This window comes from Sebastes fasciatus, chromosome 4 (assembly GCF_043250625.1).
Source record: "Sebastes fasciatus isolate fSebFas1 chromosome 4, fSebFas1.pri, whole genome shotgun sequence".
Classification (NCBI taxonomy): Eukaryota; Metazoa; Chordata; class Actinopteri; order Perciformes; family Sebastidae; genus Sebastes; species Sebastes fasciatus.
In genome coordinates, this window is record NC_133798.1 from 1,011,400 (window position 1) to 1,027,656 (window position 16,257).

The 16,257-nt window shown below is 46.1% G+C and overlaps 1 protein-coding gene across 2 annotated transcripts in view; it reads right to left on the bottom strand.

The window, feature by feature from the left end:
• Positions 1 to 4,025, bottom strand: part of LOC141765487 (transcriptional enhancer factor TEF-1-like) — a 73,287-nt gene extending 69,262 nt beyond the window's left edge. For both annotated transcript variants that reach the window (XM_074631486.1, XM_074631485.1), the window contains exon 1: positions 3,773 to 4,025. In XM_074631486.1, coding sequence (XP_074487587.1) covers positions 3,773 to 3,782 — 10 coding nt within the window. In that variant the 5' untranslated portion in view covers positions 3,783 to 4,025. The remainder of the gene's footprint in view (positions 1 to 3,772) is intronic.
• Between the last annotated feature and the right edge of the window lie 12,232 nt (positions 4,026 to 16,257).

The following is a 16,257-nucleotide window of genomic DNA, read 5'->3' on the forward strand; positions in this document are numbered from 1 at the left end:
CCTCTGAACACAGTGACTGAATGTCTCCGTATCATCTGTAGTTTCTATAGTTTCTATCCTCTGAACACAGTGACTGAATGTATCCGTATCATCTGTAGTCTCTATAGTTTCTATCCTCTGAACACAGTGACTGAATGTCTCTGTATCCATCTGTAGTTTCTATAGTTTCTATCCTCTGAACACAGTGACTGAATGTCTCTGTATCATCTGTAGTTTCTATAGTTTCTATCCTCTGAACACAGTGACTGAATGTCTCTGTATCCATCTGTAGTCTCTATAGTTTCTATCCTCTGAACACAGTGACTGAATGTCTCTGTATCCATCTGTAGTTTCTATAGTTTCTATCCTCTGAACACAGTGACTGAATGTCTCTGTATCATCTGTAGTTTCTATAGTTTCTATCCTCTGAACACAGTGACTGAATGTCTCCGTATCATCTGTAGTTTCTATAGTTTCTATCCTCTGAACACAGTGACTGAATGTATCCGTATCATCTGTAGTCTCTATAGTTTCTATCCTCTGAACACAGTGACTGAATGTCTCTGTATCATCTGTAGTTTCTATAGTTTCTATCCTCTGAACACAGTGACTGAATGTATCCGTATTCATCTGTAGTCTCTATAGTTTCTATCCTCTGAACACAGTGACTGAATGTCTCCGTATCATCTGTAGTTTCTATAGTTTCTATCCTCTGAACACAGTGACTGAATGTATCCGTATTCATCTTGCTACATGCTAAACGCCGCTTACTTTCTACTGAGCACAACATGCCAAAACTCACGACATCTAAGAGCAATACATTGAATTTTTTTCTCCCAAAATGCAGCAGCTGATATGATTTAAACAGACAGGACAGGGAAGAGGACTGCAGGGACACATGAGTTGATTTTGGTTAGCATCAAAAGAGTAAAAATCTCCAACAGACACCTCAATAACTCCGACGTCTTCGCAGCCAGAAGCTTCCCATCATTTCCAGGATTCACTGTATCACCTGTTGATTCACCCAAACCCTGAACCTACAATTTACACCTCAAACTTACTCTGCTAAAGAAATCCTCATCATCTGAATACAAATGAACAGAGTGGGACAACACCTGGACAACACCTGGACGACATCTGGACGTCACAAGACAAGAAGATTATTCCTCCTGATCCCGACTCCGTAGAAACCTGTGTGCTCCCGTCTAGAAATGAGACGACAGATGAAAGAAGGAGGAGGAGGAAGGCAGCGACTCACAGCTCCACCATACTCTAACAGCACTGCTGAAGTACGTCAACACACACACACACACACACACACACACACACACACACACACATGCGCACGTACACAGCAGTTGTGGCAAAAGCACACAGAGGCCATATGGAGCGTCCTCATCCACCGACGCCTGTTGCTGCCTCAACAATAGGCCTGCCTGGCCTGGACAGCAAGAGGCAAACACACACAAATGTGTGCACACACACCCACCCACACACACACACACACACACACACACACCAAATGGTCGTTAGTCAGTCAGTCTGCGTTGCTGAGGCCCAGAACAAACGCCTGGATTTGCATTCTGCGCCTCCCTTCGTCCTCCTCCTCCTCCCCTCTCTCTCTCACTCACACACACACACACTTCCCCGGTCTCTACAGGTGCACGGAGCACTCAAAACAGATGTCAACGGACTGGAGAGGGAGAGGGAGATTGGGGGGGTGAGACGACGGGAGGCTGTTTGCTCAGGGTGACTGACAAAGCTTTGTACACTCGCAGGCCTAGACACAGCAAAGACAATGACACACACACGCACACCTCCTTCCTCTGTTACACTTGCAGGTCGGCCTGATTCATCATTTTGAAACACTTTAAAAGAGCAAAAAGTGAGAATAAAAAGTGCAATTTGCTCCCAAATCGAGATTTAAACATTTTAAAGACGGATTTAAAAAATGTTAAAAACAAATTTGTCTCCACATTTGCAGGAGAAATGACATCATAGATATTGTTGCTGGTGTGGAGCATCACTACATCACATTTATCAATATTGTACAGCCAGCTGCACTATACATGGACTAAAACAACAAAATATGAAGTTAGAAATTTAATAAAACCCTTAAAATAATTTTAGATTTTCCTTTTTTTCCCTGTTATTTTAACACACTGTGTTCACTCACACACTGATGGTTTGGTTGCAGTGGTATACCTAAAATCAGTCAGTTGATAGACAGACAATTAATCAGCAACCATATTGGTCATTGATTAATTAATTTTTTAAGCAAAAATGCTGAAAATCCTCTGGTTCCAGTTTGTCAGGTGTATGTCTGAGTGTTGATTGATTGAACTACATTAAAGGACACAGCTTTGGGCTCTGAGCAATTAGAACTACAGATGTTAGGGAAAAAAACAAAAAACAATTGATCGATTAATTGTGAAAATAATGTAAAGATTACATTGTTACCTTGACTAAAGAAAACATCTATCTCCACAATGTTCATCTTCATCAGAAGTAATGCAGCTACTAGCTTTCATCCTACAGGCTGTCATGTTCTCCAATAATCACATTGTGGTTTGTCCTGCATCGCCACAGACCTCCTGCTATAAAGGACAAGAGCGGCTCTTTAATCAATATTTAAAAAGGAAATACCCAACACGACTATAAGCCCATATCAGTGGGCTTATATATTGTATATTATAGGCTATACTGCGGCGGGTTTCAAAGACTGTGATAAATACAGATCCCACTGTTCTGACTGCATAAAAAAAGTCTACTTATTATACTCAGATTTTATGCATGTGGTGGTGTTCTTTATACTTTATATATATATATATATATCACCTTACCTACAGTATGTCAATATATTGAATTGTAACCCGTGTGTCATGATGCTATCTGATCGTCAGATTATTGCCAGTACACAGCCCTAGCACCAACACACACCTAAAACAGATATGATTTGAGCTATTAGAATATGAAATGATGGTTGAACTGTCTGGAATCATTAGAAAGAAAAGAAAATTATATTATCAGAAAAGCATGAAATGCCCGTTACTCAGACTGTATATGAGAGAGGAGTCAGCCTGGAGAAGGTGAGGAAACTCTGATTAAACTCATAGAAATGAGTTGTAAATCCTGAACATTAGTATTTGTTCTTTGAGATGAAGAGGAGGAGGAAATGGTGAACAATCCCAGCAGCAGCCTGTGTGCTCGTGTTCTCATTGAGCATATAATGTGCTCTGTCCACTGGGTAAACACTGACTGTGTGCGCGTTATCAGCCTATGGCCTGTTCCTGTGACTGGGGCCTGCCTGTGTCGGCAAAGAGAAAAGCCGCCGATGCAACAAGTCTCCCATTCACTCCCAGCTTTGTTAAGCTGCCTCCCGGCGCGGCGCGGTGCTGAGCGGCGCGGCAGCCACCAGCGCTACATGGAGGGCAATTCAGGAGCGCAACTCTGATGGACAAACATCCGACAGCAGCTATTTCAGTACACGAGAGAAACAAGTGATAGGGTTGTTGTTTGGTGTCGGGAGAGAGGGAGATCAAAGTGGAGTGAAAGCACATCGTTCTCTCTGAAGCCCTCCCGGTAAAGCATTCAGAAGCTTCTTAGACTTGTTTAACATCTATGGGGGGGTTCAGTGGCTCCATTTCGCTCGCGATGTCAACCAAATGGTTTGAATTTCATCTCCATTGATCACTTCAGGGTTTTAGAAACAAGCGAAACGTCCAAGGTGCTTCAGACGCGCAGGCTGCAGGCTGGAGGGAGGGTGGGGGGGGACTCCTCCTTGGGAACTTACCTCGATTCATACGCCTCTTTATGGAATAATTCCCACACTTTTCCACGGATCGGAGTCGCTACAGCATCGGGAAGCACTCCGCCAACTCCAGAGTGTCCTCGCGGTTTGGGTTTGGTGAAGGATCGGGCGCGCTGAGTGCGTAAAATGCGCAGCGTCTCTCCAAGGATGCGAAATATGCGCGGAATGGGAGCAGGAATGAAATGAACGCAGTGGACTGAGTTGAACGGGGCGGGGTGAGAGGGACTGGCGTCACCCTGGATGGATGAAATAGAGTGAGTGAGAGATGGGAGGATGGGTGGAGGAAAAAAAAGAGAAAGAAAGAGAGCTTTGGGGGAAGGGGAAGGGGAAGGGGCCGGACTGGATGGGTTCTGCCTTCAACAACAAAAGAAAAGTCTATTCAGTGGAGGAGGAGAATGGCTCCAGATAAAACACAGACGAGCAGCTGACAACCAACCAAAGAAGGTGTAAAAACAAAAAGACACTGACTATATCTTTGTACGAGTTACATTTCAAACTGTTGATGCCAAATACAATTTAAGACAAAAAATAAAAGTAAAAATAAAAAAGTTGGATTTTCAATATATGATATGTGACTTTTTAAAGAAGAAAAACATTCTTCTTACAAATTAAAGGTTTAATTCATAAGCAATAAAATGAACACTTGCTCAATTCAATACAGCCTTACTGGGTCTGGTATGACCAATAGCTTATGGTGGCTAATGTTAGCAAACTTCAGATAGCTATTGTTGTGTAACTGACATCAGAGAACATATATTGATAAGAAGTGAAAGTCAGTTGATTGTTCCATTGTAACATCAGCGCCCAGCAGCAGAGCTACGCCTCCGCCATTTTGGACTGAAGGCGACTACCAGACGCCAGTAAAACGTCCTCCTATAAAGTGCTGTATAAAAGTAAAACTAAATTATTTCTGTTCTATTGTCATATTGAATGTCTCTACTGAAATGTCCTGTGTTGAACAATAAAATATTATAAATATTCATACTATTATAACTATTTACTGATTTAATTATTAAACTTTTAGCCCGGCTGCTTCCCAGAGGAGCAGAAAGTGAGCGATGGACATAAATGGAAGTTCGAAAAATCCAGCACACAGATTCTGAGATCAATCTCAAACTTTTTCATGTCAAGGATCAAAAATGTAATCCAATAGACCACAGACCATGGATGTAGAAGAGGGTCCAATAAACCACAGACAATGGATATAGAAGAGGGTCCAATAGACCGCAGATCATGGATGTAGAAGAGGGTCCAACAGACCACAGACCATGGATGTAGAAGAGGGTCCAATAGACCACAGACCATGGATGTAGAAGAGGGTCCAATAGACCACAGACCATGGCTGTAGAAGAGGGTCCAATAGACCACAGACCATGGATGTAGAAGAGGGTCCAGTAGACCACAGACCATGGATGTAGAAAAGGGTCCAATAGACCACAGACCATGGATGTAGAAGAGGGTCCAACAGACAACAGACCATGGATGTAGAAGAGGGTCCAATAGACCACAGACCATGGATGTAGAAGAGGGTCCAATAGACCACAGACCATGGATGTAGAAGAGGGTCCAATAGACCACAGACCATGGATGTAGAAGAGGGTCCAATAGACCACAGACCATGGCTGTAGAAGAGGGTCCAATAGACCACAGACTATGGATGTAGAAGAGGTTCCAACAGACCATGGATGTAGAAAGGGCCCAATAGACCACAGACTATGGATGTAGAAGAGGGTCCAACAGACCATGGGTGTAGAAGAGGGTCCAACAGACCAAAGACCATGGATGTAGAAGAGGGTCCAATATACCACAGACAATGGATATAGAAGAGGGTCCAATAGACCGCAGACCATGGATGTAGAAGAGGGTCCAAAAGACCATAGATGTAGAAAAGGGTCCAATAGACCACAGACTATGGATGTAGAAGAGGGTCCAACAGATAAAAGACCATGGATGTAGAAGAGGGTCCAACAGACCAAAGACTATGGATGTAGAAGAGGGTCCAATAGACCACAGACCATGGATGTAGAAGAGGGTCCAATATACCACAGACCATGGGTGTAGAAGAGGGTCCAATATACCACATACCATGGATGTAGAAGAGGGTCCAAAAGACCAAAGACCATGGATATAGAAGAGGGTCCAACAGACCAAAGACCATGGATGTAGAAGAGGGTCCAATAGACCACAGACCATGGATGTAGAAAAGGGTCCAATATACCACAGACCATGGGTGTAGAAGAGGGTCCAATATACCACATACCTTGAATGTAGAAGAGGGTCCAATAGACCACAGACCGTGGATGTATAAGAGGGTCCAATAGACCACAGACCATGGATGTAGAAGAGGGTCCAATAGACTACAGACCGTGCATGTAGAAGAGGTTCCAATAGGCCACAGACCACGGATGTAGAAGAGGGTCCAATAGACCACAGACCATGGATGTAGAAGAGGGTCCAATAGAACAGAGACCATGGATGTAGAAGAGGGTCCAACAGACCACTGGCCATGGATGTAGAAGAGGGTCCAATAGACCACAGACCATGGATGTAGAAGAGGGTCCAACAGACCACAGACCATGGATGTAGAAGAGGGTCCAATAGACCACAGACCATGGATGTAGAAGAGGGTCCAATAGACCACAGACCATGGATGTAGAAGAGGGTCCAATAAACCACAGACCATGGATGTAGAAGACGGTCCAACAGACCACAGACCATGGATGTACAAGAGGGTCCAATAGACCACAGACCATGAATGTAGAAGACGGTCCAATTGACCACAGACCATGGATGTAGAAGACGGTCCAATTGACCACAGACCATGGATGTAGAAGAGGGTCCATTAAACCACAGACCATGGATGTAGAAGAGGGTCCAATAGACCAAAGACCATGGATGTAGAAGAGGTTCCAACAGACCATGGATGTAGAAAGGGCCCAATAGACCACAGACTATGGATGTAGAAGAGGGTCCAACAGACCATGGATGTAGAAGAGGGTCCAAAAGACCACAGACCGTGGATGTATAAGAGGGTCCAACAGACCACAGACCATTGATGTAGAAGAGGGTCCAATAGACCACAGACCATGGATGTAGAAGAGGGTCCAATAGACCACAGACCATGGATGTAGAAGAGGGTCCAATAGACCACAGACCATGGATGTAGAAGAGGGTCCAGTAGACCACAGACCATGGATGTAGAAAAGCGTCCAATAGACCACAGACCATGGATGTAGAAGAGGGTCCAATAGACCACAGACCATGGATGTAGAAGAGGGTCCAATAGACCACAGACCATGGATGTAGAACAGGGTCCAACAGACCACAGACCATGGATGTAGAAGAGGGTCCAATAGACCACAGACCATGGATGTAGAAGAGGGTCCAATAAACCACAGACCATGGATGTAGAAGAGGGTCCAATAGACCTCAGACCATGGATGTAAAAGCGGGTCCAATAGACCACAGACCATGGATGTAGAAGAGGGTCTAATAGACCACAGACCATGGATATAGAAGAGGGTCCAATAGACCACAGACCATGGCTGTAGAAGAGGGTCCAATAGACCACAGACCATGGATGTAGAAGAGGTTCCAACAGACCATGGATGTAGAAAGGGCCCAATAGACCACACACTATGGATGTAGAAGAGGGTCCAACAGACCATGGGTGTAGAAGAGGGTCCAACAGACCAAAGACCATGGATGTAGAAGAGGGTCCAACAGACCAAAGACCATGGATGTAGAAGAGGGTCCAACAGACCAAAGACTATGGATGTAGAAGAGGGTCCAATAGACCACAGACCATGGAAGTAGAAAAGGGTCCAATATACCACAGACCATGGGTGTAGAAGAGGGTCCAATATACCACATACCATGGATGTAGAAGAGGGTCCAAAAGACCAAAGACCATGGATATAGAAGAGGGTCCAACAGACCAAAGACCATGGATGTAGAAGAGGGTTCAATAGACCACAGACCATGGATGTAGAAGAGGGTCCAATATACCACAGACCATGGGTGTAGAAGAGGGTCCAATATACCACATACCTTGAATGTAGAAGAGGGTCCAATAGACCACAGACCGTGGTTGTATAAGAGGGTCCAATAGACCACAGACCATGGATGTAGAAGAGGGTCCAATAGACTACAGACTGTGCATGTAGAAGAGGGTCCAATAGGCCACAGACCACGGATGTAGAAGAGGGTCCAATAGACCACAGACCATGGATGTAGAAGAGGGTCCAATAGAACACAGACCATGGATGTAGAAGAGGGTCCAACAGACCACAGACCATGGATGTAGAAGAGGGTCCAATAGACCACAGACCATGGATGTAGAAGAGGGTCCAACAGACCACAGACCATGGATGTAGAAGAGGGTCCAATAGACCACAGACCATGGATGTAGAAGACGGTCCAACAGACCACAGACCATGGATGTACAAGAGGGTCCAATAGACCACAGACCATGGATGTAGAAGACGGTCCAATTGACCACAGACCATGGATGTAGAAGACGGTCCAATTGACCACAGACCATGGATGTAGAAGAGGGTCCAATAAACCACAGACCATGGATGTAGAAGAGGGTCCAATAGACCAAAGACCATGGATGTAGAAGAGGTTCCAACAGACCATGGATGTAGAAAGGGCCCAATAGACCACAGACCATGGATGTAGAAGAGGGTCCAGTATACCACATACCATGGATGTAGAAGAGGGTCCAATAGACCATAGACCGTGGATGTATAAGAGGGTCCAATAGACCACAGACCATGGATGTAGAAGAGGGTCCAATAAACCACAGACAATGGATATAGAAGATGGTCCAATAGACCGCAGACCATGGATGTAGAAGAGGGTCCAACAGACCACAGACCATGGATGTAGAAGAGGGTACAATAGACCACAGACCATGGATGTAGAAGAGGGTCCAATAGACCACAGACCATGGCTGTAGAAGAGGGTCCAATAGACCACAGACCATGGATGTAGAAGAGGGTCCAGTAGACCACAGACCATGGATGTAGAAAAGGGTCCAATAGACCACAGACCATGGCTGTAGAAGGGGGTCCAATAGACCACAGACCATGGATGTAGAAGAGGTTCCAACAGACCATGGATGTAGAAAGGGCCCAATAGACCACAGACTATGGATGTAGAAGAGGGTCCAACAGACCAAAGACCATGGATGTAGAAGAGGGTCCAATATACCACAGACCATGGGTCTAGAAGAGGGTCCAATATACCACATACCATGGATGTAGAAGAGGGTCCAAAAGACCAAAGACCATGGATATAGAAGAGGGTCCAACAGACCAAAGACCATGGATGTAGAAGAGGGTCCAATAGACCACAGACCATGGATGTAGAAGAGGGTCCAATATACCACAGACCATGGGTGTAGAAGAGGGTCCAATATACCACATACCTTGAATGTAGAAGAGGGTCCAATAGACCACAGACCGTGGATGTATAAGAGGGTCCAATAGACCACAGACCATGGATGTAGAAGAGGGTCCCATAGACAACAGACTGTGCATGTAGAAGAGGGTCCAATAGGCCATAGACCACGGATGTAGAAGAGGGTCCAATAGACCACAGACTATGGATGTAGAAGAGGGTCCAATAGACCACAGACCATGGATGTAGAAGAGGGTCCAATATACCACAGACCATGGGTGTAGAAGAGGGTCCAATATACCACATACCATGGATGTAGAAGAGGGTCCAAAAGACCAAAGACCATGGATATAGAAGAGGGTCCAACAGACCAAAGACCATGGATGTAGAAGAGGGTCCAATAGACCACAGACCATGGATGTAGAAAAGGGTCCAATATACCACAGACCATGGGTGTAGAAGAGGGTCCAATATACCACATACCTTGAATGTAGAAGAGGGTCCAATAGACCACAGACCGTGGATGTATAAGAGGGTCCAATAGACCACAGACCATGGATGTAGAAGAGGGTCCAATAGACTACAGACCGTGCATGTAGAAGAGGTTCCAATAGGCCACAGACCACGGATGTAGAAGAGGGTCCAATAGACCACAGACCATGGATGTAGAAGAGGGTCCAATAGAACAGAGACCATGGATGTAGAAGAGGGTCCAACAGACCACTGGCCATGGATGTAGAAGAGGGTCCAATAGACCACAGACCATGGATGTAGAAGAGGGTCCAACAGACCACAGACCATGGATGTAGAAGAGGGTCCAATAGACCACAGACCATGGATGTAGAAGAGGGTCCAATAGACCACAGACCATGGATGTAGAAGAGGGTCCAATAAACCACAGACCATGGATGTAGAAGACGGTCCAACAGACCACAGACCATGGATGTACAAGAGGGTCCAATAGACCACAGACCATGAATGTAGAAGACGGTCCAATTGACCACAGACCATGGATGTAGAAGACGGTCCAATTGACCACAGACCATGGATGTAGAAGAGGGTCCATTAAACCACAGACCATGGATGTAGAAGAGGGTCCAATAGACCAAAGACCATGGATGTAGAAGAGGTTCCAACAGACCATGGATGTAGAAAGGGCCCAATAGACCACAGACTATGGATGTAGAAGAGGGTCCAACAGACCATGGATGTAGAAGAGGGTCCAATAGACCACAGACCGTGGATGTATAAGAGGGTCCAACAGACCACAGACCATTGATGTAGAAGAGGGTCCAATAGACCACAGACCATGGATGTAGAAGAGGGTCCAATAGACCACAGACCATGGATGTAGAAGAGGGTCCAATAGACCACAGACCATGGATGTAGAAGAGGGTCCAGTAGACCACAGACCATGGATGTAGAAAAGCGTCCAATAGACCACAGACCATGGATGTAGAAGAGGGTCCAACAGACCAAAGACCATGGATGTAGAAGAGGGCCCAACAGACCAAAGACCATGGATGTAGAAGAGGGTCCAACAGACCAAAGACTATGGATGTAGAAGAGGGTCCAATAGACCAGAGACCATGGATGTAGAAGAGGGTCCAATATACCACAGACCATGGGTGTAGAAGAGGGTCCAATATACCACATACCATGGATGTAGAAGAGGGTCCAAAAGACCAAAGACCATGAATATAGAAGAGGGTCCAACAGACCAAAGACCATGGATGTAGAAGAGGGTCCAATAGACCACAGATCATGGATGTGAAAGAGGGTCCAATATACCACACACCATGGGTGTAGAAGAGGGTCCAATATACCACATACCATGGATGTAGAAGAGGGTCCAAAAGACCAAAGACTATGGATATAGAAGAGGGTCCAACAGACCAAAGACCATGGATGTAGAAGAGGGTCCAATAGACCACTGGCCATGGATGTAGAAGAGGGTCCAATAGACCACAGACCATGGATGTAGAAGAGGGTCCAACAGACCACAGACCATGGATGTAGAAGAGGGTCCAATAGACCACAGACCATGGATGTAGAAGAGGGTCCAATAGACCACAGACCATGGATGTAGAAGAGGGTCCAACAGACAACAGACCATGGATGTAGAAGAGGGTCCAATAGAGCACAGACCATGGATGTAGAAGAGGGTCCAACAGACCACAGACCATGGATTTAGAAGAGGGTCCAATAGACCACAGACCATGGATGTAGAAGAGGGTCCAATAGACCACAGACCATGGATGTAGAAGAGGGTCCAATAGACCACAGACCATGGATGTAGAAGAGGGTCCAACAGACAACAGACCATGGATGTAGAAGAGGGTCCAATAGAGCACAGACCATGGATTTAGAAGAGGGTCCAACAGACCACAGACCATGGATGTAGAAGAGGGTCCAATAGACCACAGACCATGGATGTAGAAGAGGGTCCAACAGACAACAGACCATGGATGTAGAAGAGGGTCCAATAGAGCACAGATCATGGATGTAGAAGAGGTTCCAACAGACCATGAATGTAGAAAGGGCCCAATAGACCACAGACTATGGATGTAGAAGAGGGTCCAACAGACCATGGATGTAGAAGAGGGTCCAATAGACCATAGACCGTGGATGTATAAGAGGGTCCAACAGACCACAGACCATGGATGTAGAAGAGGGTCCAGTATACCAAATAACATGGGTGTAGAAGAGGGTCCAATAGACCATAGACCGTGGATGTATAAGAGGGTCCAATAGACCACAGACCATGGATGTAGAAGAGGGTCCAACAGACCATGGATGTAGAAAGGGCCCAATAGACCACACACTATGGATGTAGAAGAGGGTCCAACAGACCATGGGTGTAGAAGAGGGTCCAACAGACCAAAGACCATGGATGTAGAAGAGGGTCCAACAGACCAAAGACCATGGATGTAGAAGAGGGTCCAACAGACCAAAGACTATGGATGTAGAAGAGGGTCCAATAGACCACAGACCATGGATGTAGAAGAGGGTCCAATATACCACAGACCATGGATGTAGAAGAGGGTCCAAAAGACCAAAGACCATGGATATAGAAGAGGGTCCAACAGACCAAAGACCATGGATGTAGAAGAGGGTCCAATAGACCACAGACCATGGATGTAGAAGAGGGTCCAATATACCACAGACCATGGGTGTAGAAGAGGGTCCAATATACCACATACCTTGAATGTAGAAGAGGGTCCAATAGACCACAGACCGTGGATGTATAAGAGGGTCCAATAGACCAAAGACCATGGATGTAGAAGAGGGTCCAATAGACTACAGACTGTGCATGTAGAAGAGGGTCCAATAGGCCACAGACCACGGATGTAGAAGAGGGTCCAATAGACCACAGACCATGGATGTAGAAGAGGGTCCAATAGAACACAGACCATGGATGTAGAAGAGGGTCCAACAGACCACAGACCATGGATGTAGAAGAGGGTCCAATAGACCACAGACCATGGATGTAGAAGAGGGTCCAACAGACCACAGACCATGGATGTAGAAGAGGGTCCAATAGACCACAGACCATGGATGTAGAAGACGGTCCAACAGACCACAGACCATGGATGTACAAGAGGGTCCAATAGACCACAGACCATGGATGTAGAAGACGGTCCAATTGACCACAGACCATGGATGTAGAAGACGGTCCAATTGACCACAGACCATGGATGTAGAAGAGGGTCCAATAAACCACAGACCATGGATGTAGAAGAGGGTCCAATAGACCAAAGACCATGGATGTAGAAGAGGTTCCAACAGACCATGGATGTAGAAAGGGCCCAATAGACCACAGACCATGGATGTAGAAGAGGGTCCAGTATACCACATACCATGGATGTAGAAGAGGGTCCAATAGACCATAGACCGTGGATGTATAAGAGGGTCCAATAGACCACAGACCATGGATGTAGAAGAGGGTCCAATAAACCACAGACCATGGATGTAGAAGAGGGTACAATAGACCACAGACCATGGATGTAGAAGAGGGTCCAGTAGACCACAGACCATGGATGTAGAAAAGGGTCCAATAGACCACAGACCATGGATGTAGAAGAGGGTCCAACAGACAACAGATCATGGATATAGAAGAGGGTCCAATAGACCACAGACCATGGCTGTAGAAGAGGGTCCAATAGACCACAGACCATGGATGTAGAAGAGGTTCCAACAGACCATGGATGTAGAAAGGGCCCAATAGACCACAGACTATGGATGTAGAAGAGGGTCCAACAGACCAAAGACCATGGATGTAGAAGAGGGTCCAATATACCACAGACCATGGGTCTAGAAGAGGGTCCAATATACCACATACCATGGATGTAGAAGAGGGTCCAAAAGACCAAAGACCATGGATATAGAAGAGGGTCCAACAGACCAAAGACCATGGATGTAGAAGAGGGTCCAATAGACCACAGACCATGGATGTAGAAGAGGGTCCAATATACCACAGACCATGGGTGTAGAAGAGGGTCCAATATACCACATACCTTGAATGTAGAAGAGGGTCCAATAGACCACAGACCATGGATGTAGAAGAGGGTCCAATAGACTACAGACTGTGCATGTAGAAGAGGGTCCAATAGGCCACAGACCACGGATGTAGAAGAGGGTCCAATAGACCACAGACCATGGATGTAGAAGAGGGTCGAATAGAACACAGACCATGGATGTAGAAGAGGGTCCAACAGACCACAGACCATGGATGTAGAAGAGGGTCCAATAGACCACAGACCATGGATGTAGAAGAGGGTCCAACAGACCACAGACCATGGATGTAGAAGAGGGTCCAATAGACCACAGACCATGGATGTAGAAGACGGTCCAACAGACCACAGACCATGGATGTACAAGAGGGTCCAATAGACCACAGACCATGGATGTAGAAGACGGTCCAATTGACCACAGACCATGGATGTAGAAGACGGTCCAATTGACCACAGACCATGGATGTAGAACAGGGTCCAATAAACCACAGACCATGGATGTAGAAGAGGGTCCAATAGACCAAAGACCATGGATGTAGAAGAGGTTCCAACAGACCATGGATGTAGAAAGGGCCCAATAGACCACAGACCATGGATGTAGAAGAGGGTCCAGTATACCACATACCATGGATGTAGAAGAGGGTCCAATAGACCATAGACCGTGGATGTATAAGAGGGTCCAATAGACCACAGACCATGGATGTAGAAGAGGGTCCAATAAACCACAGACAATGGATATAGAAGATGGTCCAATAGACCGCAGACCATGGATGTAGAAGAGGGTCCAACAGACCACAGACCATGGATGTAGAAGAGGGTCCAATAGACTACAGACTGTGCATGTAGAAGAGGGTCCAATAGGCCACAGACCAAGGATGTAGAAGAGGGTCCAATAGACCACAGACCATGGATGTAGAAGAGGGTCGAATAGAACACAGACCATGGATGTAGAAGAGGGTCCAACAGACCACAGACCATGGATGTAGAAGAGGGTCCAATAGACCACAGACCATGGATGTAGAAGAGGGTCCAACAGACCACAGACCATGGATGTAGAAGAGGGTCCAATAGACCACAGACCATGGATGTAGAAGACGGTCCAACAGACCACAGACCATGGATGTACAAGAGGGTCCAATAGACCACAGACCATGGATGTAGAAGACGGTCCAATTGACCACAGACCATGGATGTAGAAGACGGTCCAATTGACCACAGACCATGGATGTAGAACAGGGTCCAATAAACCACAGACCATGGATGTAGAAGAGGGTCCAATAGACCAAAGACCATGGATGTAGAAGAGGTTCCAACAGACCATGGATGTAGAAAGGGCCCAATAGACCACAGACCATGGATGTAGAAGAGGGTCCAGTATACCACATACCATGGATGTAGAAGAGGGTCCAATAGACCATAGACCGTGGATGTATAAGAGGGTCCAATAGACCACAGACCATGGATGTAGAAGAGGGTCCAATAAACCACAGACAATGGATATAGAAGATGGTCCAATAGACCGCAGACCATGGATGTAGAAGAGGGTCCAACAGACCACAGACCATGGATGTAGAAGAGGGCCCAACAGACCAAAGACCATGGATGTAGAAGAGGGTCCAACAGACCAAAGACTATGGATGTAGAAGAGGGTCCAATAGACCAGAGACCATGGATGTAGAAGAGGGTCCAATATACCACAGACCATGGGTGTAGAAGAGGGTCCAATATACCACATACCATGGATGTAGAAGAGGGTCCAAAAGACCAAAGACCATGAATATAGAAGAGGGTCCAACAGACCAAAGACCATGGATGTAGAAGAGGGTCCAATAGACCACAGACCATGGATGTGAAAGAGGGTCCAATATACCACACACCATGGGTGTAGAAGAGGGTCCAATATACCACATACCATGGATGTAGAAGAGGGTCCAAAAGACCAAAGACTATGGATATAGAAGAGGGTCCAATAGACCACAGACCACGGATGTAGAAGAGGATCCAATAGACCACAGACCATGGATGTAGAAGAGGGTCCAATAGACCACTGGCCATGGATGTAGAAGAGGGTCCAATAGACCACAGACCATGGATGTAGAAGAGGGTCCAACAGACCACAGACCATGGATGTAGAAGAGGGTCCAATAGACCACAGACCATGGATGTAGAAGAGGGTCCAATAGACCACAGACCATGGATGTAGAAGAGGGTCCAACAGACAACAGACCATGGATGTAGAAGAGGGTCCAATAGAGCACAGACCATGGATGTAGAAGAGGGTCCAACAGACCACAGACCATGGATGTAGAAGAGGGTCCAATAGACCACAGACCATGGATGTAGAAGAGGGTCCAATAGACCACAGACCATGGATGTAGAAGAGGGTCCAATAGACCACAGACCATGGATGTAGAAGAGGGTCCAACAGACAACAGACCATGGATGTAGAAGAGGGTCCAATAGAGCACAGACCATGGATTTAGAAGAGGGTCCAACAGACCGCAGACCATGGATGTAGAAGAGGGTCCAATAGACCACAGACCATGG